Source organism: Macaca fascicularis, chromosome 7 (genome assembly GCF_037993035.2).
Source record: "Macaca fascicularis isolate 582-1 chromosome 7, T2T-MFA8v1.1".
Classification (NCBI taxonomy): Eukaryota; Metazoa; Chordata; class Mammalia; order Primates; family Cercopithecidae; genus Macaca; species Macaca fascicularis.
In genome coordinates, this window is record NC_088381.1 from 43375533 (window position 1) to 43399530 (window position 23998).

General features: G+C 52.5%; 2 protein-coding genes across 3 annotated transcripts in view; one reads left to right on the plus strand and one right to left on the minus strand.

The window, feature by feature from the left end:
- The first annotated feature begins 2394 nt into the window (after positions 1-2394).
- Positions 2395-23998, plus strand: part of SMAD6 (SMAD family member 6) — an 81713-nt gene continuing 60109 nt past the window's right edge. For both annotated transcript variants that reach the window (XR_012415090.1, XM_005559871.5), the window contains exons 1-3: positions 2395-4186; positions 12077-12133; positions 16702-16779. Coding sequence is in view for 1 of the 2 variants with exons in the window: in XM_005559871.5 (XP_005559928.2) it covers positions 3370-4186; positions 12077-12133; positions 16702-16779 (952 nt within the window). In the remaining variant the exon portion in view is untranslated. The remainder of the gene's footprint in view (positions 4187-12076; positions 12134-16701; positions 16780-23998) is intronic.
- LOC102143302 (hypothetical protein) lies at positions 9780-10539 on the minus strand. The gene is made up of 2 exons (XM_015452471.3): positions 10142-10539; positions 9780-9860 (listed from the first exon to the last, which is right to left on the minus strand). The coding sequence occupies exons 1-2, from the start codon at positions 10517-10519 to the stop codon at positions 9780-9782; spliced, it is 459 nt and encodes a 152-aa protein (XP_015307957.3). The 5' UTR covers positions 10520-10539.

A 23998-nucleotide genomic window follows, 5' to 3' on the forward strand; every position in this document is an offset into this window, starting at 1 on the left:
CAGTCTGGGGACAGAGCAAGGCTCTGTCTCAAAAAAACAAATACATTAAATAAAAAATAAAAACAAAATAGTGGTAACAACCATACCTATCCCCAAAGTGTTGTTCTGGGGCCTCAACCCCTGACACTTTTGATTCAGCGGGTGGGCCTTTGAACCACATTTTGGAAATCCCTGCCTGAAGAGTACAGTCTGGCAACACAGACCTACACACCACTTCCAGCCAGAGGATGAGCAGGCGTGCTGGTTCACGCCTCTCTGGTTTCAGCATGTTAGCATTGTCAATGCCATCCTCGTTTTAGTGGCATGTTACACAAGTAAGTTCCTGTGCCTCAGTTTTCCTCATCTGTAAGTGGAGATAATAGTAACTATGCTAAGTTCTTATATATTAATAATATAATAGTACCTATGTTAAGTGGTGTGAGAATTAACTAAGTCCTGGAACATTGCCTTGCCCATAGTAACGACTCAATACGCATGAACTATTATTATTGTAATCCACAGTCAAAGATAATCCACAAAGAGCAGACACGGGGATAAAAGAAAATACATTGAGTTTCTCTTTGTATTTGAAGATGTATTAATTTCCCCAGGGGCGAAAAGTGACTGAAAGGGGCCACAAGACGGGCTTCTGGGGTGCATTGCTTTTTGGGTGCTGGTGACATCTTGTGTGTTTGTTCACTTGTGAAAATTCATCCTGCTGTTCGCTTGAGATTTGTGCATTTAACGTGCACAATCTCCAGGGAGCTTCGTGGTTCTGTGAAGCACGAAGGGCAAGCATCCTTATCCGCGGTTTCAAACAAGAAAATGAGGCTAGGACCGCTACTTTAATTTGGCCAAAGTAGGAGATGGGTGTGAGGAAGTGTCTCAGTCCCATCTTTCGTTCGGGGAGCAACCGCCACTCCCAGAGAGCGCAGCGCGAACAGTACCTGGCTCCAGGTAAAGCTCAGCAAATGGTTCTGAATCCTCCTTGCAAATGCCACCCTTCCCCCAGCGCACACAGCCTCTGGGCACGGCCGGGGATTCGCACCGCCGCGCACGCCACAGACCAGCCCCACGCGTGGCCACCCTCCAGGGAGACCCGCTCGCCGGCGCCCCGCGGCCACCGCGGGAGAATGGCGCCCAGCCCCGGGCCAATGAGAGTAGCGGAATTTCTTTCATTCAGCGCGGGGCCAGGCTCCTGCCCGGAAAGGGGCGGGGCGCCGCGCCGGGGGTGGGGCCGCCGAGAGCGGGGGGAGAGGGCGGTGCCGGCCCCGCGGCCTGGCCAATCGGCGCCGCGCCCGGGGGGGGAGGGGGGCCCAGGCCTTTTTTCCCCTCCGCGCGGGACCAATCCCGACTTTACAAGCTTGAACTTTTGCCACCCTCGGACGAGCTAGCGCGCCCGAGGAGGTACCCCGCCGCGCCGGCTCCAGGGGCAGGAGCGGCCTTAACCCTTCCCGCGCCAGGCGTCAGGCTGCTGCCGCCGCGCCCCGGATCCCGCCCCCAACTCACCCTAATTTTCGCATGGAAACCTCGCTAGGGAAAGCGTGATCCCTCACCTACAGCCCTCTCCGAGGTGCGGAGAGTAAACTGGAGAGGGGAGAGGAAGCACCCAGCCTGGAGGCGGCCCGGCCGGCCGGCGGCCCGCCTCGCTCCGAGGGAGGGCCGTGGCGACCGAGAGGAGCCAGCGAGTAGACACTCCCCGCCTCTACACCACCCTCTCCATCTCTCCACTCGGGGCGAGCCTGGAGCCACCGTGCGCAAAGCGCCCTAAGTTCCCTGTTTGGCCCGGCAGAGCGACCCCCAACTTTGTGCAAGGAGCGTAGAGCCCCTCGTGCAGTCACGGAAGATCCGCTACCCCAACATATCCGCCGCCCCCTGCTCCTCAGGCTCAACCCAGGAAGGCACACACGCACACCCATTTTTATTAGCCTGCCCTGGGATGGGGGTTTGGAACAACTGTAAAGTGCAAAGTGTGTTTATAAGTTTGTGCACAAGCCAGGGAGAGGCAAAGCGCCCCGCTTGCGTCCGAGTCTCAGTGGGTCCGCCGAGCCTCGCGCGCCTGCCCGTGGCTCATGTAACCCTGTGTGTATGTGTGTGTGTGTGTCCGCGGGCGCGTGTGTGCTCGCTCGCATCCGTGCCCTGGGCACAACGCGAGGCAGAAAGCGGGCCGCGGGAGCTGTCAGGCCCTGGGCGGGGGTGCCGGGGCGGTGTGGGGCGGGGGCCAGAGCTCGGCCCGCCCCGGGAGCCGGCCCCTTGGAGCCTCCGGCCCTGCAATGGGACGTGTTCTCCTTTAAGAGTTAAGAAACTTGAAACCTTGTTTGCGCAACAATCAGCGCCGCGGAGCCGCCAAAGTGTCTAGACTGGCATATGATGGGAGTCAGCCAATGACTCCGCGGCGCTCCTCCGGGGGCCCTCAGTGTGCGTTTGAGGAGAACAAAAAAGAGAGAGCGAGCGGAGCAGGGGAGCGATCGAGGGAGCCGATCCGAGAGAAAGAGCCGCTGGGCGCTGCCTCGCCAGACCTCGCTGGGACCCCGGGGCCGCCGGGAGGCACTTTTGTGGAGGGGGGAGGGGGGGCGACCTCGGCAGCGTCGGCGCACGAAGCGTCCGAGGGCAGCGTGGGGCGGGCTGCGACCTCTGCCTCGGTGGACTGCATTTTTAATTAAGGATTCCCAGCAGCTCTTTGGGATTTTTACAGCTTCCACTCATGTGTTGACACCCGCGTCCAGGAGAAACTCGCTCCAAGTGCATCTAGCGCCTGGGACCTGAGACGGCGTTGGCCTTTCGTGCATGCAAATCCAGGGATTTAGGTTTTGTTTGGGATTTCCTTTTCTTTCTTTCCTTTTTTTTTTTTTTCTTTTTGCAGGGAGTAAGAAGGGAGCTGGGGTTATCAACAAGCCTGCCTTTCGGATCCTGCAGGAAAAGCCCATGTAGTTAAGCGCTTTGGTTTAAAATAAGGCAGGGGAAAGGGAGGGCTTTCCAAACACATTTGGGGGTTCGCGCGAGCGCTTTGTGCTCATGGACCAGCCGCGCAACTTTTGAAGGCTCGCCGGCCCATGTGGGGTCTTTCTGGCGGTGCGCCGCCTGCAGCCCCTTAAAGCGCGGGGACTGGAGTTGTTGAGCAGCCCCGACGCTGCGGTCCATGTAGCCGCTGGCCGCGCGCGGACTGCGGCTCGGCGTGCGCGTGTTCCCGGCCGTCCCGCCTTGGCGAGCTCCCTCATGTTGTCGCCCTGCGGCGCCCCTTCGACGACAGGCTGTGCACGGTCTGCACGGCGCTCCGCGGCGGAGCTTCATGTGGGGCTGCGACCCGCGCAGCCGGCGCCTCGCTGAGGGAACGGACCCCCGGTAACCGGAGACCGCCTCCCCCCCACCCCTGGCGCCAAAGGATATCGTATGTTCAGGTCCAAACGCTCGGGGCTGGTGCGGCGACTTTGGCGAAGTCGTGTGGTCCCCGACCGGGAGGAAGTCGGCAGCGGCGGCGGTGGTGGCGGCGACGAGGATGGGAGCTTGGGCAGCCGAGCTGAGCCGGCCCCGCGGGCAAGAGAGGGCGGAGGCTGCGGCCGCTCCGAAGTCCGCCCGGTAGCCCCGCGGCGGCCCCGGGACGCAGTGGGACAGCGAGGCGCCCAGGGCGCGGGGAGGCGCCGGCGCGCAGGGGGCCCCCCGAGGCCCATGTCGGAGCCGGGGGCCGGCGCTGGGGGCTCCCTGCTGGACGTGGCGGAGTCGGGAGGCCCGGGCTGGCTGCCCGAGAGTGACTGCGAGACGGTGACCTGCTGTCTCTTTTCGGAGCGGGACGCCGCCGGCGCGCCCCGGGACGCCAGCGACCCCCTGGCCGGGGCGGCCCTGGAGCCGGCGGGCGGCGGGCGGAGTCGCGAAGCGCGCTCGCGGCTGCTGCTGTTGGAGCAGGAACTCAAAACGGTCACGTACTCGCTGCTGAAGCGGCTCAAGGAGCGCTCGCTGGACACGCTGCTGGAGGCGGTGGAGTCCCGCGGCGGCGTGCCGGGCGGCTGCGTGCTGGTGCCGCGAGCCGACCTCCGCCTGGGCGGCCAGCCCGCGCCGCCGCAGCTGCTGCTCGGCCGCCTCTTCCGCTGGCCCGACCTGCAGCACGCAGTGGAGCTGAAGCCACTGTGCGGCTGCCACAGCTTCGCCGCCGCCGCCGACGGCCCCACCGTGTGCTGCAACCCCTACCACTTCAGCCGGCTCTGCGGGCCAGGTGAGCGCGCTGCGCCGGCCGGCGGGGCCCTGGCTCCTGGTCCCCGTCCCCTTCCTTGCCCTTCTCTCTGTGACACTGCGGGTCGGCGCAGCTGCGGGTGCTCCCCCGGGTGCCCTTGGAGCGTGGTAGCCACCAGGAGAGGCGCCTTAGCCCAGCCGAGGGGAGTGGGTATCCCAGCACACACCTCAAGTGGCAACTTTATCTCAAGTCTCCGGTAAACTTAAAAGGGTACACGTCGTAGTTTTCTCTGTGCAGTTTCAGGGACATGATGTAGGCTCCAACTTCATAGGCAGTGAAAGGGGAGGGCAGGCCAAGGAGAGACCAAAGAAGTAGGTACTATTTCCTCCTACCTCAATTCCGGAATCTACCCCAGTCTGTACCCAGGCTTCTAGCATTTGTATGCAAGTGCCCTTACCCATACTGTGCTTTTCTATGTCCAAGCAGCTTTAAGTTGTGAAATTGGGTGTACACAAATCATAGCTAGAATCAAAAGTCTTCGTCAAATGCCCAATTTGTGCCTTTGTATACTTTCGACAAAGCTTTGCAGGGTAATCCCTCTCTGGAGTAAAGAGCACCGTCTTTATTCCCCACGTATAATCATTCCCCACATCCCCTTGGGTGTCAAGTGCCAGGGTCTTCCATAGTCCTTCTCAACTTTTGTTTTCAGCTTTTGTATAGAGTTTAGGGTCTTGGTGGCATCTGTGAGTAGTTGAAGAAGCCAGATACTCGTTTACCTCTGAGAACTGCCCCCCTTCTTTGTTCTCCTCTTGGGATTTCCTGCACACACCCCACCCTTAGCCTTGCTTACCCGGCTAGGCCCTGGTGCTCAGGTGCAGACAGGCGGAGGCTCCAGCAGGTCAGGAGCCTCCAGCAGGCCAGGAGCTTGCACTTACTTGCCTTGCTCTGACCTCTGCCTTGTGGGGAACACACATTTTAGCCTGTAGCTAGCCTCTGAGGGATGTATGGGAATCCATCAGGTGACACTGGGGTTTTGCAGGGGTGGGACTGGCAGGGAGTCACAGGCTCTTGAGCCTGGGAGGGCTATGAATCCCTCCATTCTGGCTTCCCTGGGGAGAGTCAGCACCCAGGCTGGGAGCACAGAGAGGGTCAGATCTTAGGTCTCCTGACTCTGTGTGGAAGAGGAAGATGGGCCTAGGATGGTGCATTTGTCCTAGGTGTCTTGTCTGTGTGTGGAGTAGTGTCTGGAGAGGAAAGGAAGTTTTCCCTCAGTGATGATTCCTGCATAGAGGGCATTGATGGGGGTGAGTGGGGAGGGGCATGGTTGATCAGGCACCTTACTCCCCTCATGGTAACTCCAGTCCTAATTTAGGATCTATGAGCAGTCCCTGATCTGTGGCCCATGCCAGGCTTTCTATGCACTCTTTTCCTCTTGCTGACAGCTTTCCCTGGAAGTGACTTTCTCCCCTCTGCGAACTCTGTCTCCTCCCTGCCTCTGGGGAAGGAGACCCCTATTTATGGTTGTCTTGTTCCTGGTCATTTTTTTTTTTAAGTGGGCCCATTCCACTCTTGTAGAAGCCCCTGGCAGGTATATTCTCTCTCGCCACTTCAGTGTGCCAGCAAATGTTTGTTGAGCAACTATTCTGGGCCAGGCACTGTGCAGGGTGCTGTGGCTAGCAGAGTGGAAATATGAGTAGGATCTGTGCCCTCAAGAAATATAATCCCACGAGGGATTTATGGAGGAGAAATGGGGGAAGAAGGGAAGTGTGCAGGGCCAGGTCACTGGGTCTGAACTACCAGAAGGCTGTGGGGTGTATGTAATAGGATGGCCTGAAGGAGCTCCACAGCTCCAGCCTGGAGCAGGACCTTGGAGGATGGGTCAGAGGAGAGGGAGCCAGCCAGCTCAGAGTTAAGGTGCCAGCCATGCTCAGGTGGGTGGGCAGGGCGGGGAGGAGTGAAAAAGCTGGAGACAATGGACAGGACCGCTCCTGCTACTACTCCTGGGACTAGGAGCTGGCTTGGGTGTTGGTTTACATTTAGTGGTTTTGGAGAGGTACAGGTCAAGAGATACCTGGCAAGCTGCAGTGGAACGGTTCTTGACCATGGACCTAGTCCTAGGCTCTGCCCAGCTCGTAACCTGCCGCTTGACTTTGGATGCGTTACCTCTCCTCAGCCACGGTGCTGGTCAGTGGGGGTGGCTCTAGGAACATTCTCCCCATCTAAATCTGGACTAAGCCTTGGGACTTGATTCCCCTCCTTCTCCCAGAAGGAGGCGCTGTTGCCAGGGCTGCAGCGCCCCAAGTCTCCTCCCCTGTTCCTTTGCTAGCTGCTAGCAGGTGGGGCCCCCATTCAGCCACCCTGGGGACCGCTGGGAGGACCGATGGTCAGGGAAGAGTTTCCAGTATGTGCCAGGTTGACCCTCTTGCCCCTGGCCTGAGAGCTGGGGGAGCCCTGGGCTGCTCACCCCACCTCTACCGCCTGGCCGCCAGCCTGGCTCCCATAACTGGGCGGGCGCATAGCTGGGGCTCAGCCGTGCGCGTCCTGATAAGGAGCCTGCGCCTTCCAGGGCTCTGGGGAGAGAGCCCGGGCACCGAGCAGACAGACGCGCTCGCACACACAGCGCAGGCACACAGCTAGCGAGCAAAGTACACTGGAACACCAGCACTGAGGGACTCCCACCTGGCAGCCGTCACCTCTGCACCTTCATGGACCACCGCAGGGAGCCCCCGTGACAGGAGACCCCTTCCTGGGCAGTGTGGACCCCTGCTGTTCGGAGCCCATTCTCCATCAACTTGAGTTGTGGCTTGGGGCTAGTTTCGCCTTTGGGCTTCTTTTCCCGTATCTAAAGTAAGGGATTGGAGGGAATCCCTGCGGGCTGACATGCAGATTCCAGGCCACACAGGCCTCCGTCCCCTCCCCCACTCTGCCCCAGGCTTGTCTCGGCAACAGGGGTCCTGAGGAGGGGACCCACCTCTGCTGGGCATAAGCTGGGGGCCTCCTGGCCTCCCAGCCCGTGGGAGTCAGGCCCAGCTCTGCCTCCCCCTTGGGTGTCTTTCTGTCCCAGGAAAAGCCAGTTCGCTGAGCTCGGTGGGTGCCTATGTGGACGGAAATGTGGAGAAATACTTTAATCACAGCTCTAACCTGTGTTTATAGAGCTCCTTTCTCCTGAAAGTATCCATTAACTTCGGAATAAATCTCCTGCTCTTTGCTTCCCCACTTTTTTTTTTTCTGTAATTATATTCAGTAAATTACTATTATCCAAATTGCGCCCGGGGAAGAGAGACAGAGCGAGAGAGAGAACTTCTAAACGACTGGAGGAGGCCGCCTAGGAAAACACAGGGTTCCCAGGCCAGGACTATAGGAATTAGAATGGGCTAGAAAGTTTTCCTTTTATTTGGCCTGGCATTATCCCTTTGAAATGAGATCAATTTCAAGTTGGGCTTCCAAGCCCCCGCCCTGCCCGGCTCAGCGGCCCCTAGCCCTGCTTGTCTGCTCCTCCTAGCTCCTCCTGGAGGTGAGGAAGGGGTGATAATGTGCAGTTTGCCTCTTGCTGGCGCCAGCCGGCTGCGCTGTTTATCTGGCTGCCAGGGGAATCTGGGCAATTAGGCTCAGCCAGCCTTAAAGTGCCAGGAGCTCCTTTTCTGTGTGTCCCATCATGGGGCTTAGGGTTGAGTCTTCGGCTTCTGGGGGCAGGAAGGATGGGCACTCAGGAGGCCCCCTCCCCACCCACAGCCCCTCTTTGGGAGGGGGGGAAACTTGGCAACCGGGGAGGCATGTGAATCTTTTCCTAAGCAAGATGCTGAGCTGCAAAGATTGGGGGTGGAAGGTAATGTCCCAAACTGAAACTTTTCCAGGCACTGGGAGAGGCTGTGAACTCTTCTGGCTTTAGAATTTAGGTCTAGATCCCAAAAGGCTAAGTACCCCCTGGGGGCTAACCAGAGGCATGCCTGGGCTGAGCTGAACCTTCTGGTGCACTGGCCCCTGGCTGACTGCTCTTGCTTCTGCAGGAAGTTGGAGGAGATTCCTGAAGTTGATGCCTCAGGCTGGATGTCCAAGGGGGTTGGAGTTGCTGATGTCTTTCTGTCTCCCTCTCTTTTCTTTTCCTCCCTACCAGGTCCACTTCTTTCAGAGGAGCCTGCAGTGCTCTAAAAGTTCTCCTGTTAAAGTTTAGAGCATATGGGTTATTATTTTAAAATCAACACAACTTTTTAAAGTACTAAGACAACTTCTAAGAGGGGAGTGGACAGAGGGCCTGGTGGCAGCTCACAGTTTCTTTTCTGATCTTTGGTCTCACCCACCAAGTGTCCCACCTGAGTGCCCACCTTGCCCACCTGAGGTAATGCCCTGGGGCTCCATCAGTCCAGATCCATAGGGTGCAGCCACGTGGGAATGGTGGCTGATTGTTACCCAGTAGTGTTCATAGCACATTATTCATAATATCTAAAGAGAGGAAGCAACCCAAATGTCCATTAGCTGATGAATGGATAAATGAAATATGGTACATCCAAAAAATGGAATATCATTCACTCATGAAAAAGAACGGAGTACCGAAACGTGTTACAACATGGATGAACCTCGATGACTTTGTGCCACATGAAAGAAGAAGCCAGCCACAAAAGGCCATATGTTGTATGAAATGAAATGTCCAGAATGGGCGTGGGAATAGAGACAAAAAGTAGGTTAGTGGTTGCCCAGGGTTTTGGGGTTGGGGTCTAGGAAGTGACTGCCAGTGGGGATGGTGTTTCTTTTTGCGATGAAAAAAAATGTCCTGTGTTTAGATTGTGGTTGATGGTTGCACAACATTGTAAATATACTAAAAAAACCCACTGAATGGTATATTTTAAAAAAGGATGAATCTTAGGGTATGTGAATTATATCTCAATTTTTGGAAAGGGTTACCTGATACTGGTCTCCAGCTGGCCTTCCCCATAATACCTGCAGCTACTTTCATATGTGGCCTTGGGCAGGTCCTTCAGCAAGTGGGACCTTAGTTTTCATATCAGTGAAAAGAAGGAATTGAGTTGGGTGAACCCCAAGGCCTCTTCTGTCTCTGACACTCTAAATCCTTGTGTTGTGGGGTAGAGTCTAAAGCCTTCATACTTTTTTAGTTGCCTACAATGGAATCTAGTGATTAGCTTTCAGTCCATGCGGTTGTTAAACAGTTGGCTGGGTGCGGTGGCTCATGCCTATAATCCCAGCACTTTGGGAGGCCGAGGCGGGCGGATCACCTGAGGTCGGGAGTTCAAGACCAGCCTGACCAACGTGGAGAAACCCCATCTCTACTAAAAATACAAAATTAGCTGGGCGTGGTGGTGCATGCCTGTAATCCCAGCTACTAGGGAGGCTGAGGCAGGAGAATCGCTTGAACCTGCGAGGTGGAGGTTGCGGTGAGCCGAGATCACGCCATTGCACTCCAACCTGGGCAACAAGAGCGAAACTCTGTCTCAAGTAAATAAACAGTTGTGTGCATACCATTTTGCCAGAGCTAATGGGAGCCTGGTGAGGTCCCTCCTGAACACTTTGCAGTGCTCCACTACCTGGCATGTCTCCTGGTTCAGGTTCATAGATTTTCTTTCTATCTCACAACATTGGAACTCCCAACTCAGCTATGGCCGTGGGTAGTGGGTGTCACAACTCAAGGCTCAGGTAGCTCTTCCAGGTGGGACTTCATTAGCCTTTCCTGCCTTCCACCTTTTGATTCCCAGGTAAGCAGCCCCTGGAAGAGATGCTGGCATTGGTTACAGAGGCTTGACTCCAGACACTACTGCCCATAGTTGTCAAGATTCACCTTTGGGGACAAATCTTGGGGGCGGATGTCCAGAGCTCCATGCCATGTGTGGCCTAGGCCTCAGCCAGTCAGATTTTTGCAAAAGTAACCCTAAGAAATTGCAGGCTTTCTGATAAGCTCTTGCGGGTAGTGGAAAGGGCATGGAGGTCAGGGACCTGGCCTTGGTTCTGGCTCATTACCTAGCTCCTGAGGAAGTCACTTCCACTCACCAGGCCACAGTCTCCTCCTCTGTACAGTGGAAGCACTGGCCTCAATTCTCTTTTCCTGTGGAACTCCAGCCCTTCCTCTGCGCTGCCCCTTGTCCTGAGAGGCTGGTCCTCCTCAAGGCTGGCCTCTAGGCCTGAGAGCCCCCTAGATCCTCTTTCTGTACATCTTTGTCCACAGGTGCATTCAACTTTACCATTATCCTCATCCCAGTTGTCTATGTCCATATTTAGTGAGCATGTTCTGTGCAGGTGATGTCCCAGACCCAGCGGGGATGAAGCGGTATAAGAAAGGGCATCTCTTGATTCCACCTCATTGGGTGGCAGAGCAGAGTTAGGCCTGGACTGGAATCCCAGCTCCACCATGACTGGCTCAGGAGACATGCGCAAGTCAGTTTTCTCATCTGTAAAATGGAGATAATAATATCTCATTTGTTTTTTGTATTTTGAGAAAGGATTAAATAAAAATAGGTGCCTGATGAGCATAATTAACTACTCTGTACCTGAGGTCTAAAATAATAAAATTGAAAGTGATTGGCATGGAGTGAGACACAAGGTAGGCACCGAGCAAATGTTCACGTCTCTCTCAGTGGCTACTCTGTGATTCACTTTTCCTTCTCCCTAATTTCTGTCCACAGAAAGTCTCTGTTTCTAAACCTCAGAGCTTTGACTTTGTTGGAAGTAACTTTGAGCTGGAAAAGCCAGGGTGGGGAAGAGGTGAGGCCTCATTGGGTGTATGGAGCAAAACAAGTGCTCCTATAACTAATTGTGCCTTATTACAATTGCGAAAAACACTTATTACCCCTTGTGTCATTACTGATACCCGCCTAATAATAGTTATTACCACTTTATTACCACTGAGAGTTTGTTTTAGTTTGCGATTTGATTGTGTTTAGTTTCATTTACCGAAAATGAAGGGTCATTTCATTCATGCAAATTGTTACTTAGTTTAGCAAATTGTTACTTCCCATAAAGCAAGAAGCTAAGGAATTCTTCTGAAGGCAAAGTATATGTTTTTAAGGAGGAGTATTTTAGGCAAATGAAAGGAAACCCAAAGAAAAATATCATAGACAATAAGGAATAATAGCATCTGAGCTGTAGAGAACTTGCGTTCCACCCCGTCCTTTACAAAAGGGGAGACTGAGGCCAAGAGTGGAAGTGACTGGCTTTAAGACCTCCTATTGAGATAGCTGGGTTTGGCCCTTTGGGTCCTAACCCTTTCTACTGTCCTCCCCTGCACCTAGGAATGCTAGCTCTAATGCAGCTTGTTTGGACACGAGTTTCTGCGTCTGGGCCTTTGCACTTACACTCAGCTCTGACTAGGCTTGCCAAATTTAGCAAGTAAAATGCAGGATGCCCAGTTAAATTAGAGTATCAGATAAACAACACACCATGTTTTAGTATAAGTACACCGCCAATATTGAAAGGGGCACACTTATACTACAAAATGATGCTATGTTTATCCAAAACTCAAATGTAACTGAGCATCTGGTATTTTATCCAGCAGCCCTGGTTCTGACTTTCCCTGCACTCACGTTTCTCTTGTTAAAGTAGTAACAGTTACTGTTTATGGAGGTGTTTTTCGATAGTGCCAAGAGCTGCACTAAGCATTTTACATACATTATCCCAGCAAACCTGGGAGGTCTAGATGATGATTATCCTCATTTTAGAGCTGAAGAAACAGGCTCAGAGAGGTGAAGTAAGTTGCTTGAGGTCACAAAGCCAAATATGGCAGAGCTGGGATTGAGCCCGTATCTGTCTGTGCCCCAAGTCTGTGGCTTTAACTGTTGAGGGGATTTGGGCAGCAGAGGAGGTGGGACAAAGGGAGGGCTTTCTGGAGGCTGAGTTTATTATTTGCGGAAACCAGAAATTAAAAGCATGTAGAACCTGAGGTGTGAGCTCCCCGACCCTGGCAGTGACATGCTGTCTCCTGTCTTCCAGAATCTCCGCCACCTCCCTACTCTCGGCTGTCTCCTCGCGACGAGTACAAGCCACTGGGTAAGTGCACCCTCCTTCCTACCCTTGCAGAGGAGTGTCCCTCACTGGGTTCCCTTCAGCCCAGTGTCTGTCCAGCCTCAGGGCTGGAGGGCTGGAGGGGAGGGGTGAAAGCCAGACCGGTTGCTGTGAAATGGGGTGAAGTTGTGCAAACACTCCCACAGTTGGGCCAAAGCAGACCCAGCTTCTGCAGCAGGCTATTTACATCTCGAAATTCCACGGCTCATCATTAACCTCTCCGTGACCTTTTAAACATGGGCCTTTCGAAGATGAATGGGTTTTGACTTACGCATCTCACTGGAGGTGCGTTGGTATTTCTGTGTCTCTTTCCTCTCTCTTGGGCCCCCCAGCCTTGGGTTATTCTCCTTTAGAGTGTATTAATTAGTAGTATGACAAATAGGTTGGGCATGAAGTCTTTGTTGAGAGGAGCTGTGTATTTTCCCCCTTTTTAAGCCAAGATGTTCACTTGAGCAGAAACAACAATTGGAGTATTAAAAAGGAATGTATATTGGTATACAAAGCCCCTGGCATGGACTGTCCCCTAGGTGAGCTTAGTGGAGTTGGTAATTTTAGACAACTCCCATTCAGAGGCAGAACATGTTTTCTGTAAAACCTTGAGCCTAGATGATCAGCCCATATTCTGGGGTAGATGTAAGTGGTTTCAAAAGCAGAGACTGTTGGCTCACGCCTGTAATCCCAGCACTTTGGGAGGCCAAGGGGGGCAGATCACTTGAAGTTAGGAGGTTGAGATCAGCCTAGCCAACATGGTGAAACCCTGTCTCTACTAAAAGTACAAAAATTAGCTGGGTGTGGTGGTGCACATGCTCCCGAGTAGCTGTAATCCCAGCTACTCGGGAGGCTGAGGCAGGAAAATTGCTTGAACCTGGGAGGTTGCAGTGAGCTGAGGTCACGCCACTGCACTCCAGCCTGGGTGACAGAGTGAGTGAAACTCTGTCTCAAAAAAAAAAAAAAAAAAAAAAAGAATAGAGATTGTGGCTGGGAACGATGGCTCATGCCTATAATCCCAGCATTTTAGGAGGCTGAGGTGGGAGGATCACTTAAGCCCAGGAGTTAGAGGCTGCAGTGAGGTATGACTGTGCCACTGCACTCCAGTCTGGGCGACAGAACAAGACCCCCTCTGTAAAATAAAATAAAAGTGGAGAGTGCTTGGCTCTCTGTTTCCTCTAGTGGGGTTTCAGGGCATGGGTTCTGAGGCAGAGGAGTGATGGAATCTGTAGGATCCTGACTGGGGCAAGTTAGTTTGGCCCTGACAGTGCCAGGAAAGCAACTTTGTGACCCAAGCAGTTCCCGTGGGACTCAAGCTTTAAAAGTCAGATGGCGTGGCAACGATGCTGAAACATTCCACCAAGTGACCGCAAAAAGTGGGTTTTGTTTGGCTTTTTTGTAAAGGCCTCCTCCCAGTAGTGTGTGTTAGCATCATCTGGGAGGTCACTTCTTTTTTTCTTTGTTCGAGATGGAGTCTCGCTCTGTCACCTAGGCTGGAGTGAAATGGCGTGAACTCGGCCCACTGCAACCTCCGCCTCCTGGGTTCAAACGATTCTTCTGCCTCAGCCTCCCGAGTAGCTGGGACTACAGGTGCCCGCCACCACGCCTGGCTAATTTTTGTAGAGATGGAGTTTTACCATATTGGCCAGGCTGGTCTCAATCTCCTGACCTCGTGATCTGCCCACCTTGGCCTCCCAAAGTGCTGGGAATACAGGCGTGAGCCACTGCACCTGGCTGGGGAGGTCCCTTCTTAGTGTCGTAGACACTCAGGCATATCCACCCCAGTTTTCCTTCCAGACCCCTCACCTGCCGTGAAGTCAGAAGTGCCCACCAGGTCCCTTCAGAAGTGTGACCTTCTCAGGCTAGGTGGGCAGAGGCTGTCCCACGAGGGTGTGGGAGTCAGCGACCAAACTATGGTGGCCACCCTATTGTTGTTCCAGAAGTAGAATTGTCCCATGAATGGGGGAGCCTTAGTTTCTGGGGAACTGGAGAGATCTTCTGGTGGGAGCTTGTCACTTAAGAGATGAAGAATCAAACTGAGTGAGGGGGAGGAGCTGCCCAGCTAATGAGCTGCAGGGTTGAGGCACAAACTCAGAGCAGCCCCCACTCAGGTGGGTGGCTGGCTGTCCTTCCCTTGGAGGCCTGTCTCAGCATTTCCTAAGTCAGCATAATTGCACTAGTTGCTTGCAAGATCCTTAGTTCCATTAGAGAAAAAAACCTTCAAAAGTTCTTAGTGAAAGTTCTTAGCACCTCAGCTTGAATGTCAAGGATCATCGCCCTGAGGGTTTGTCAGTTAGCATGTGATAAAGCAGCAAAAATCAGGGCACTGCCCAGCCCTGCAGAGTGACCATGTGGAAATCAAACAGTTGTCCCCATGATTTTACAAATGAGATGACTGAGGCCCAGAAAGAGGAAGTGACTCTTACCGGTGGTCAAATAGCTCAGCCCACCACCTGTTTTTATATGGCTTGCAAGCTAAGAATGGCTTTTATTTTTGAAGTGGTTAAAAAAGAAATCCAAAGAAGCCTAATATTTCGTGACACCTGAAAATTACGTGAAATTCAGATTTTGGTGTCCAGAAGTGGAGTTTTACTGGAACACAGCCAGGCTTGTCCATTTCCATTTTGTCCATGGCTGAGGCAGAGTTGAGTAGTTGCAGCGGAGACTGTATAGTTCACAAAGCTGAAAATATTAACCTCTGGTCCTTTATAGAAAAAGCTGGTGAGCCCTGATGTTGCTTGACTCATAGTGGAGGCGGGACCTGAACCTGGAGCTCCAACTTGCAGATGGAGTTCTTCCTCCTTGAGGCTTGAGCAGTGATGGAGGTTGGGAGCGTTCTTTTGCACAGCAGCCATTGAGACACTGTCCAGGGCCTCACTAGAAACACTAGATGTGAGGGTTTGGCAAGGGCGTGATAGGGACTTACTAGCTGTGAAAGGTGGAAACCGCCTGTCGTTCCCACTCTTCTGGAAACCTCACAATGCTGTCTGTGTTGGCTGTAAGGCAGTTCACTAAGAAATAGGACTCGGCTTGTGATGTTGCTACTTCAGATGAGAAGTGGCAGCAGGGCTCTGAGCACTAAGCACTTTGGGAACATTCGGTATTAAAAGCAAAACTCTTCTAAGAAGTTCCCAGTTGAGCATTGAGGGTTTTTTTTTTTGTTTTCGTTTTTTGTTTTTTTTTGTTTTTTCTTTAAGATTTTTCCGTGTGTCGTTATTTTTCTCCTAACATATTTTTCCAGCAGATAACTTTTTCATTCCCTGATAAATAGTCCCGGGTTATTTTTTGGTATTATTTTCTCTTCCTTGCATTGTTGCTTTTTCATAAACAAAAAGCCAGTTCACTTCTAAGCCTCTGTGATCACATGAGACCAAAAAACAAAATAAAATCCAGAACACCCAGTCAGCATCTGGCAAGTGGGAAACTGGAGAGGAAAAAAAAAAAAAAAAAAAAAAAAACCAGGCCAAATTGGTTAATGTTTTATCTTCCTGCTCCCCAAGCCATGTGGTAAAAGGAAAAAACTTCCTGCAGGATCAAATGGAATTCTAGCTAGTGAGGGCCTGGGCAAACGGTTTTATCCCAGGAATCCTTTGCCTGGAGTAGCTGTGCTGGACCGGGTGGGGCCAGGTGGGGCCACGCAAGCCAGTCCTGGATTGTGCTGGGTGAGAAGGTGAGTGTGCTGCAGGCGTTCCAACTCTGGACAGGCCTGTCCCTTAACGGGGGCAACACCCATTGCTGGTAGCAGAGGCACAGGCCCAGGAAAAGTTTTCCAAGTCTGCCTGTCCCAAAAGGCATCGGCTTGTCAATGTTCAAGCAGCTCAGTATAGCAGCTCAGTGTTCTATAGAAAATGTGCAAAAGAATTTCTCTTTCTCATCTAACTGTTCTGCAGACAGAGGAAAACCAATAATGTACTTAAAGCTACTTAAAAATAAAAAAAGAACGCCTTAAGAAAAACAGTCCAGGCATTAAAAGTTGCTGTGTGAGCAGGTTTGGATGTTAGGGAGTGGGGGAGGGGAGAGAAAAAACAAAGTTAATCTGGGAGCAAATGCTTGAGCCCTTAATTAGAGGGGTGTAAGCGGGACAGAGTGAGGACGGCTGGTGACTTGTTAAAACAGTTTCCCCAGCTCCAGCGGGAGGGAGGAAGGAAGGAAGGAAGAAAGGAAGGAAGGAAGCAAGAAGGAACAACTTCAAGAATTTTAATGGTTGTAATTAAGTACGGCAACTATGGATTGTTTAGGGGCTTAATTTAACCTTACCCAGGGAGGCTCCAAGTTGCTACTTGCTCGGTCCCCTGAACTTGGGTTATTTCTGTGGTCAGGGCAGTACGTTTTCAGGTACCAGCTTCACAGCACTTTCCACAAGAGTTCTTGGGCTGGTCTGGGCTGGTCTGGGGTGATCCTGAGAAGGGGTTACAGGGTGACATCAGAACGTTGGGAGGGACATGCTGCCCTTTGCAAGCACACACATCCACACACGTGCACACATACACAGATGCATGAGAAAGAAGAAAAAAGAGAGCGCTGCCCCACGGCCAACTAAGTGCTCTTTTTCTTTTCTCCCACAGATCTGTCCGATTCCACATTGTCTTACACTGAAACGGAGGCTACCAACTCCCTCATCACTGCTCCGGGTGAATTCTCAGGTCGGCATTTTTTCTCGTGCATTGCTGTTGTGTTGAAATTTATCGAAGGGGACAGCTGCGGAGGGGGCTTGGTGGAAGACTTTTTGACTTCCCCTCTTCTTTTTGTTTCCCTTTTCCTCCAATCCTTGGATGGGAAGATTGCCAGTGTTTCAGTCGCTGGTGTTCTTGGGGTTAAGAACAGTCTGTGTGAATGAAACCTGAAGATAACTTTTAAAGCACCTGTCTACCATGTTTTAACCAGTTGTCTCTCCCTTGTCTCACTTGGAAATGATAAAAACTCAGCACAGCTCTCCATCTCTCGTTTAGAAAGAGATCCTCTTCCCCCAGCTGCGAGAGGCAGCAAAGTGGAAGTGGTACACATTTGTCTTCCTCCTGTCCCCACACTGGGGGAGGGACCAATGTGAAGGGTCAGAAGATTGGGGAAATTGGAGTCGGTTGAATGAGCTTGCAGGGAGGATCTGGCAAGTGAGGAGTTTGGCAAAGGCCAGTGGTTTCTGTCTCTCTCCCTGAGCAGCGGATGCTGGGATAGGAAGCCGAGGGAACCCTGCTTTGGAGTCCTCTGTCCCCTGCAGTTAGAAGCTGGTCATAGGGACCCCCACATCCGGAGGAATACCTGAATCAAACTTTCCTTGAGAAATGAGAGGTTGGTGTTGGACTGGGGACATTGAGGGCCAGAGGCAAGGTCTGTGGGGCCCTTTGGGAGCATGGCTGGTGGCATAGTGGCCTGGTGGCGGGCTGGCTGGGACTGACAGCCCCTCAGGCTGGGGCTGCATACCTAGTGGGCATGGCTGGATGGCTGTGTGTCTCCATCTGAGCCATTCTTCCCTCACCCCACATCCATGCCATGGTAGCAGTCGCCAAAATAATAGCCATTTATTGAGTGTATGCTATGGCTAGCACTCCACTCGGCTGCCTTTATGTGCATTCTCTTGGAACAGCCACGGGCTGTTTGTCTCCAGGGTCTGTGCTCTTCGTCACTGTTTTGTCCCCCACTTTTCTGCAAGGGCCAAATGTACCTTCGATATGTGTATTTCCCCTAAAGTCCTGTCATTCTTGATGCGGTCTCTCTGAAACTCTAAGGATAATGCAGCACTGGTTGCTCACAGCTGCCTGGCCATTTCCCTGGCCCACAGCCTTCGCCCATCCATTCCCTTCTCACCAAGGCATGGGAGCTCACAAGAGTATGGCTGTTGCAGAGATGGGGAGGCTGAAAGTGGAAGCAGGAATGTGACTTGCCACACAGGGTCCCACATTGGGCAGCCTGGTCCTGGGCTCCAGTGGTCCTGGAATCCAGGTCTTCTGGGTCCTATTCCTGAGTGCCTTCTGGTCTCTGGTGGCTCCTCTCATTAGGGTACTTCCTTCTCTAATAATTTCTTTCCCTCAAAGTCCCAACCAGATGAACACAAGTTAAAATTTCAATCCTTTCTTTTTCCTCTGCACCTACATGAGTGAAAGCCACATATAATTTTGAAGCAGGGGGCTTAAAAGTATTTCTGAATTTACGATTTTGTGTCACTGCCAGCCCTCAGATGGATTCCATTGGCGTTGGTTGTCTGGACAGATGGGTAATTTTTTGGCATCCTCTTTCTCCCTATTGTTAATGGTGGAAAGTCTGTGGTGTGTGTGTGTGTGTGTGTGTGTGTGTGTGTGTGCGCGCGTGCGCGCGTGTGTGCATGTGCATACCTTACAGTTTCAAGGTGTTTGCAGATGTAGTCTCATTTGATCCCAGCCATTCCAGAGGAGGCCTGGTGTGGCTCAGGCTGGAAGGACCAGACCCCTAAGCACTTGCAGGAAGCCCCTCCCTAAATCCAGAGGCTGGGAGGTCTCAGGAGACCCCAAGGCCATTAGTTTGGTTGCCTTTGGGCCTCACTGGGCCTGTGTCTGAGATTTCCGCCCAGATACCCCAAAGTAGTCTTTGGTATTGGGTGGTGAGAAGGTCTCTGCTACTCGTGACTGTGCAAAAGGACTGTGTTGGAAAATGTGTCCAATGCCTTAGAATTCTAAGGGGTGGAAGGATTTGGAGAGGAAATTGGGGATTTCCTATGCCAAGGACATTGAGTGAGGTCTTGAAGGACTTTGGTCTGAGTTCTGGGTGGCCTCAGTAGGTGAATGGAGTGTTTACCTTTGTGTCATCCTGGTCCCTTCCAGGGATGCCATGCGAGGAATGTTTCCCCCCGAGGGCCCACTGTTAGCTTTTCCAGCTCGCTCTGTGCTGTGGGGATCTGAGGTCCTGTGGGTTAAGCTGCCCACCTGCCTACTTGGAGCCCGGAGACAGGGGGCTGTACTGGCTGTCACACTGGAGGACATATTCAGGGAGGGAAATGGCCTAGGGGTGACAGGTCTTGGTGGGTAGTGAAGGCACGAGTCATTCTGCAAGATGGAATGCAAGGTTGTGTGGGAGGGCAGGGCCGGAGGTGAAGTCAGAAAGGTGAGGGGCAGAGGCGGGCACAATGTGTTGGGCCAGGCCAGGGCATTTGATGTGTCTAAGGACAAATAATATGATGGTGCTGATGATGACAACAGTTGACATTTATTGACACTCACTACGTGTCAGGCACTTTACTAAGCGCCAGCATCCTCCATTTCATTGACTCCTTACCACAACTCAGTGAGACAAGTGTGATTCTTCCCATTTCATAGAGGAGGAAACTGAGGCTCATTGCCGGGCCAACTACCCATAATGTAAGTGGCAGGCTTGGAACGTGAGCCTGCACAGTGTGACTGCCCAGCTCCCACCCTGAGGGCCCTGCCCAGTGTTCTACAACAAGCATCCCTGTTCCTTTCCCCAAGCCAGACCCTGGCAGGAGCAAAGTAAAATGATCAAAAGGAGCCTGGTGGGCACCTGTCCTGATTTAAGTACCGGGGAAGGGGATGAGGGGCTAGCAAGGGTGCAGGGCAGCTCCATGCCCTCCCAGGCCACTACTAGACAAACGTTGGGGACCACCCAGAGATCACACCACTTGCTGGCCTGGCCTTCCATCTCCTGGAGTTCTGGGGGTCTGCCGATCGCAAGAGCCTTGTCACCCTCAGGGTCCTGGGATGCATGTCATCCCCAAACAGGGTGTCTGCAGCTCCAGGATGGAGACTGCCCTAGTTTGTCTCGCACAATGACAATCCCAGCGTCGGCCCTGGGACTCTGTTTTATCCAGCTCCATGGTCTCTGCTTTACTTCCCTGTCCTGTTGTTGAGGTCACTTGGGGGAAGGATGGGCCTCTTGAGGCTTAGTCCCAGGCCCAGGCAGGCAAGGAGGCATGCAGGAGGGGCTGCAGGAGAGGAGATGCACTTGCTTCAGCTCTGCTGAGTAGTTGATGGAAAACCTTCATTTGATCTCTACATCAGCTCCCAATTTGGATACGTGATCCCCACTAAACAGTGTAGAGGGGGCAAGTGGCTTCACCAAGGTGACTGGGGCTGGGGGTGGTGGAGGGAGGCTAGAATGCAGAGCTTTAAGACAATCTAGAGACCTTACACCTGGAGTCTTTGATGGGATTTGGGAAGAATGGAAAGCCTAGAACTTTTGGGGTACTGTCAGGACTCTGGCACTCTGGTTTCCTCACCTAATTCAGGGCCTGGGGTACTGTCAACTGACTGTCCAAGGCCCCTGTCAGGCTGTCCTCTTCTCTGCAGTATTTCCATTCCTCTTCCATTTGCTTGATTTCAGTTTAGTTTGGGGAGGAAAGGAAGAGAAAGCTAGTTAAGTAAATTCATACTAAGGTGTGAGTGGCTGGTAGGCAAACTTTTTTTTTTTCTCCAACTTTAAAGTAGAACATGCCATAATTCTCAGAATTGCAGGATGAAGAAATGGCAGTTCCGAGAAAGGCTGGTGGCAGAGGGCAGGGTTCTCTCAGCATCTCTGACTCCAGCCTAGAAAAACAATGAACATGTCAGAAGGAGCTTTAAGCCCTGAGTGAGGGAAGGAGCCCTGGCCAGGCCGGGCTGGGTGAGCTCTGAGTCACTTAGCGGGAGCCTGAAGTGGCAGGGCTGCTTAAGCACCCGGGCCTGCCTGACTCCATGCTGTGGGGCTGGAGGCGGCGCACAAGGCAAGCTTCTTTAGGACCAGTGGCTCCCCTCTGCTATCTTATTCTAGTGCCTGTAAGATAACCGTTCAAATGCTTTATTAAGCACCCTGTCCCTCCGTTTTCTCACTTGTAAATCGAGGATGATAATAACGACATATCCTTAATGGTGAGGGTTAAATGAGATACTTTACCCCTGCCAGGGTCTGGCGCAGGGAAGGGGATGGGGATGCTTGTTATGGAACACTGAGCAAGGGCCCTCAGGGTGGGAGCTGGGCAGTCACTGTCCAGCTGTATACAAGGCACGGTCTAAGCTGCCCATCACTGGGATCGGGCAGTCCTTGCTGGAACCTTGGCCCTCTGTGCCTGGTATCTCAGTCCTCACAGCATGTGGGTTTCTTTAGAGCTCTGTCAGTGACAGCAGGCCCTTCCGTTTAGAAAGGAGGATGCCAGGGGAAGGAAGGGAGCCACAGTAGGCTACCTGGAGAGTTGGGGGCTGGGCTGGATGTGGGTGTCTTTCCTCCACCAACCAGACTGTAAGCTCCTTGAGGGCGCAGATCATTGTATAGATTGTTGCGTTGTGTAAGTTGGCAGAGTTTGGGAACAGAGACTCAGGGAGGTTGGGAGACTGGCTCAGAGCCACACAGCAAACAAAGCAGTGTGGATCCACCTAGGGTTGCAACCCAAGGTGGGTCCACACTGCTTACCCACCTGCCACTTGGTAGCAACTGTGCCTGCCATTTGCCCATTTCAGGGGTCCCTTGGGGTTGGTGCTGTCTGATGTTACCATCAATGCCTAATGAAGCTGGGAGAGGAGTGTGTGTGTGCAGCGTCATTTCCTGCTGCTTTCTCGATTACAGGGAGCAAGTGTGTTCTTGTCCAACACCCTCATCTAACAGACTCTAAGAGTTCCGTGTTCCAGGGTGTGCGGTTCGGTCCATTCCGTGGGTCCTGAGTCCCTATAGCTGTGGTGGGCTGAAGAGCATGGGCTCTGCACCAGTGGTCCCTGTGATCAAGCCCCGAGTCGGCCATCTATAAGGTGTGTGACCTTGGGAGAGCCACTCAGCTGCTTTGTCTCTCAGTTTTCTCACTTGTAAAATGGGGATGATAATAACAACATATCCCTAGTGGTGAGGGTTAAATGAGATGATGCCTGTGAGTCTGCCAAGGCCTGGCACACTGCATGTGGTGGGTGTGGCCATCGCAGTGTTCCAGGCACTGTGCATAGGGCTAGGGGCACAGAGATAAAAGTTACATTATTTCTTCCCTCAAGGTATTCACAGATAGGTGAAGACACAAACAATAACAGGAGGCAGTCCAGGGGAAGAAGAGATTAGTGATCAACTGTTGGTGTGGTAGGGAGGTAGCTGGGAAGGCTTCCTGGAAGAGGCAATATCTAAAGGCGATATTTAAAGAATGAATGGAAGTCAGAAAGATAGGATTTGGAGCATTCCAGGTATAGCAGATGCAAAGACCTGGAGGTGTGAAAAGAGCTTGATGTTGAGAAACCAAAGGAGTTGCAAGCGACTGGGAAGCAAAGCTCCAGATGTTGGTGGGAGACGAGATGGGCAGAGGCCAGGACCTGGGAAAGATTTTTTAAAAAAACTTTTTTCCAAACCTGCAGAGTGGACATATAAGTGCCAGCTCCGTGAATTTTCACAGACTGATCACACCTGACCGATAGGCAGGGCGTGCAGACTGTGGCTATCACATGACGATGCTCCGGCCTGTCACGTGAGGGTGCTCATTGCCTGTGGGTCTGGGGTGCTGTATGCAGAGTGGTTTCAAAGGGAAAGCAGGAGGGCAGGGGATACGTTTTAGCTGAAAAGAACATTTCATTAAGTTTTGGAGAGCAGGAAGGGCATTTCATCTGGGTGAGTGGTGCCCTGAATCAATCAGACTTGAACCTAGCCTGGTCCCCTTGGGTTTAAGAGGTGGCCCTCAGGCGTGACCCATGCTCACTCTGCCTATCCTCAGGGGTCAGGCTCCAGCCTGGAGGCAGTGGACAGGTTGCCAGACTGACACCAATTCTGGCCAGCACCACCCTGCCATGTCCAACTCAGTAATGGGTAGGGGAGAAGTTGCATTCAGCTCCAGTTCCACATGGATGGTATTTACTACTCACATCAAGCCCTTGCCATGTGTCTTTTTAGCTTTGACCAACCAAAGGGAAAAAAAATGCCTTCCCTCCCTAACGCCTCCTGAGTATCTCACAGAAGGACCCATTCTTCCTGGGCTGGGGGAGAGGTGTGAGGGGCGGTCGGCAGGAGTGATGGGGTTGACTAGAGCAGTCCTGGGGGAACAGGCAGCTGAAGGAGGGCCCAGAAAACCCGTGACTGCCAAGAAGCAATGCGGGACGGTGGGCAGTGTGCCAGAGTGGTTTCTAGGCTCAGCTGTGCCCTTTTCCTGCCATGTGACCTCAGGCAAATTCCTTGCCTCTCTAGTCTCAGTTTGCTCAGCTGTATATTGGGTCCACTGGGTCACTGATCTCAAGGGTTTCCTGGTGCTGATGTGTTCCAGGCTGTAAATACCAGCTCCCAGGCCTTGGGGTGGGGAGTAGTCAAAGGGCTAGGGCTTCTGTCCTGGGGCATCTTAGCTTCTCTTGTCATTGTCCAAAGGCAAAACTGTGGCATGGAACAAAGTCATGAGGAGGGAGGGGATCAGTGTCTTGGACCTCCACCCCTCCATCCCAAGGCACTAAAGCTTGGGGGCTGCGGTGGGGGTGTACTTGCAAAGTCCAGAGAGGGCAACTGACTCAGCAGAGATAACAGAGCTTTTAGATTCCCCATGGCCTCAGACAAAGGACTTCAGGGCTATTGTGTTTCCTGAGTGTGGGCTTTTGAATGACAAGTCAATGTATTGAACATTTATTATTCAGAACTTACTGCAACCAGGTGTGGTGGCTTGTGCCTGTAATCCCAGGCTGAGGCAGGAGGATTGCTTGAGCCTGGGAGTTTGAGACCAGCTGGGGACAACATAGCAAGACCCCTACCTCTTAAAAAAATTTAAAAATTAGCTGGCCATGGTGGCACACACCTGTAGTCCCAGCCACTGAGGTAAGAGGATCACTTGAGCTCGGGAGTTGGAGGCTGTAGTGAGCCGTGATTGCACCACTGCACTCTGATCCAACCTGAGCAACAGAACAAGACCTTGTCTCTAAAAAAATAAGAAAAATAAAAATTAAAAACAAGAATTTATTATAA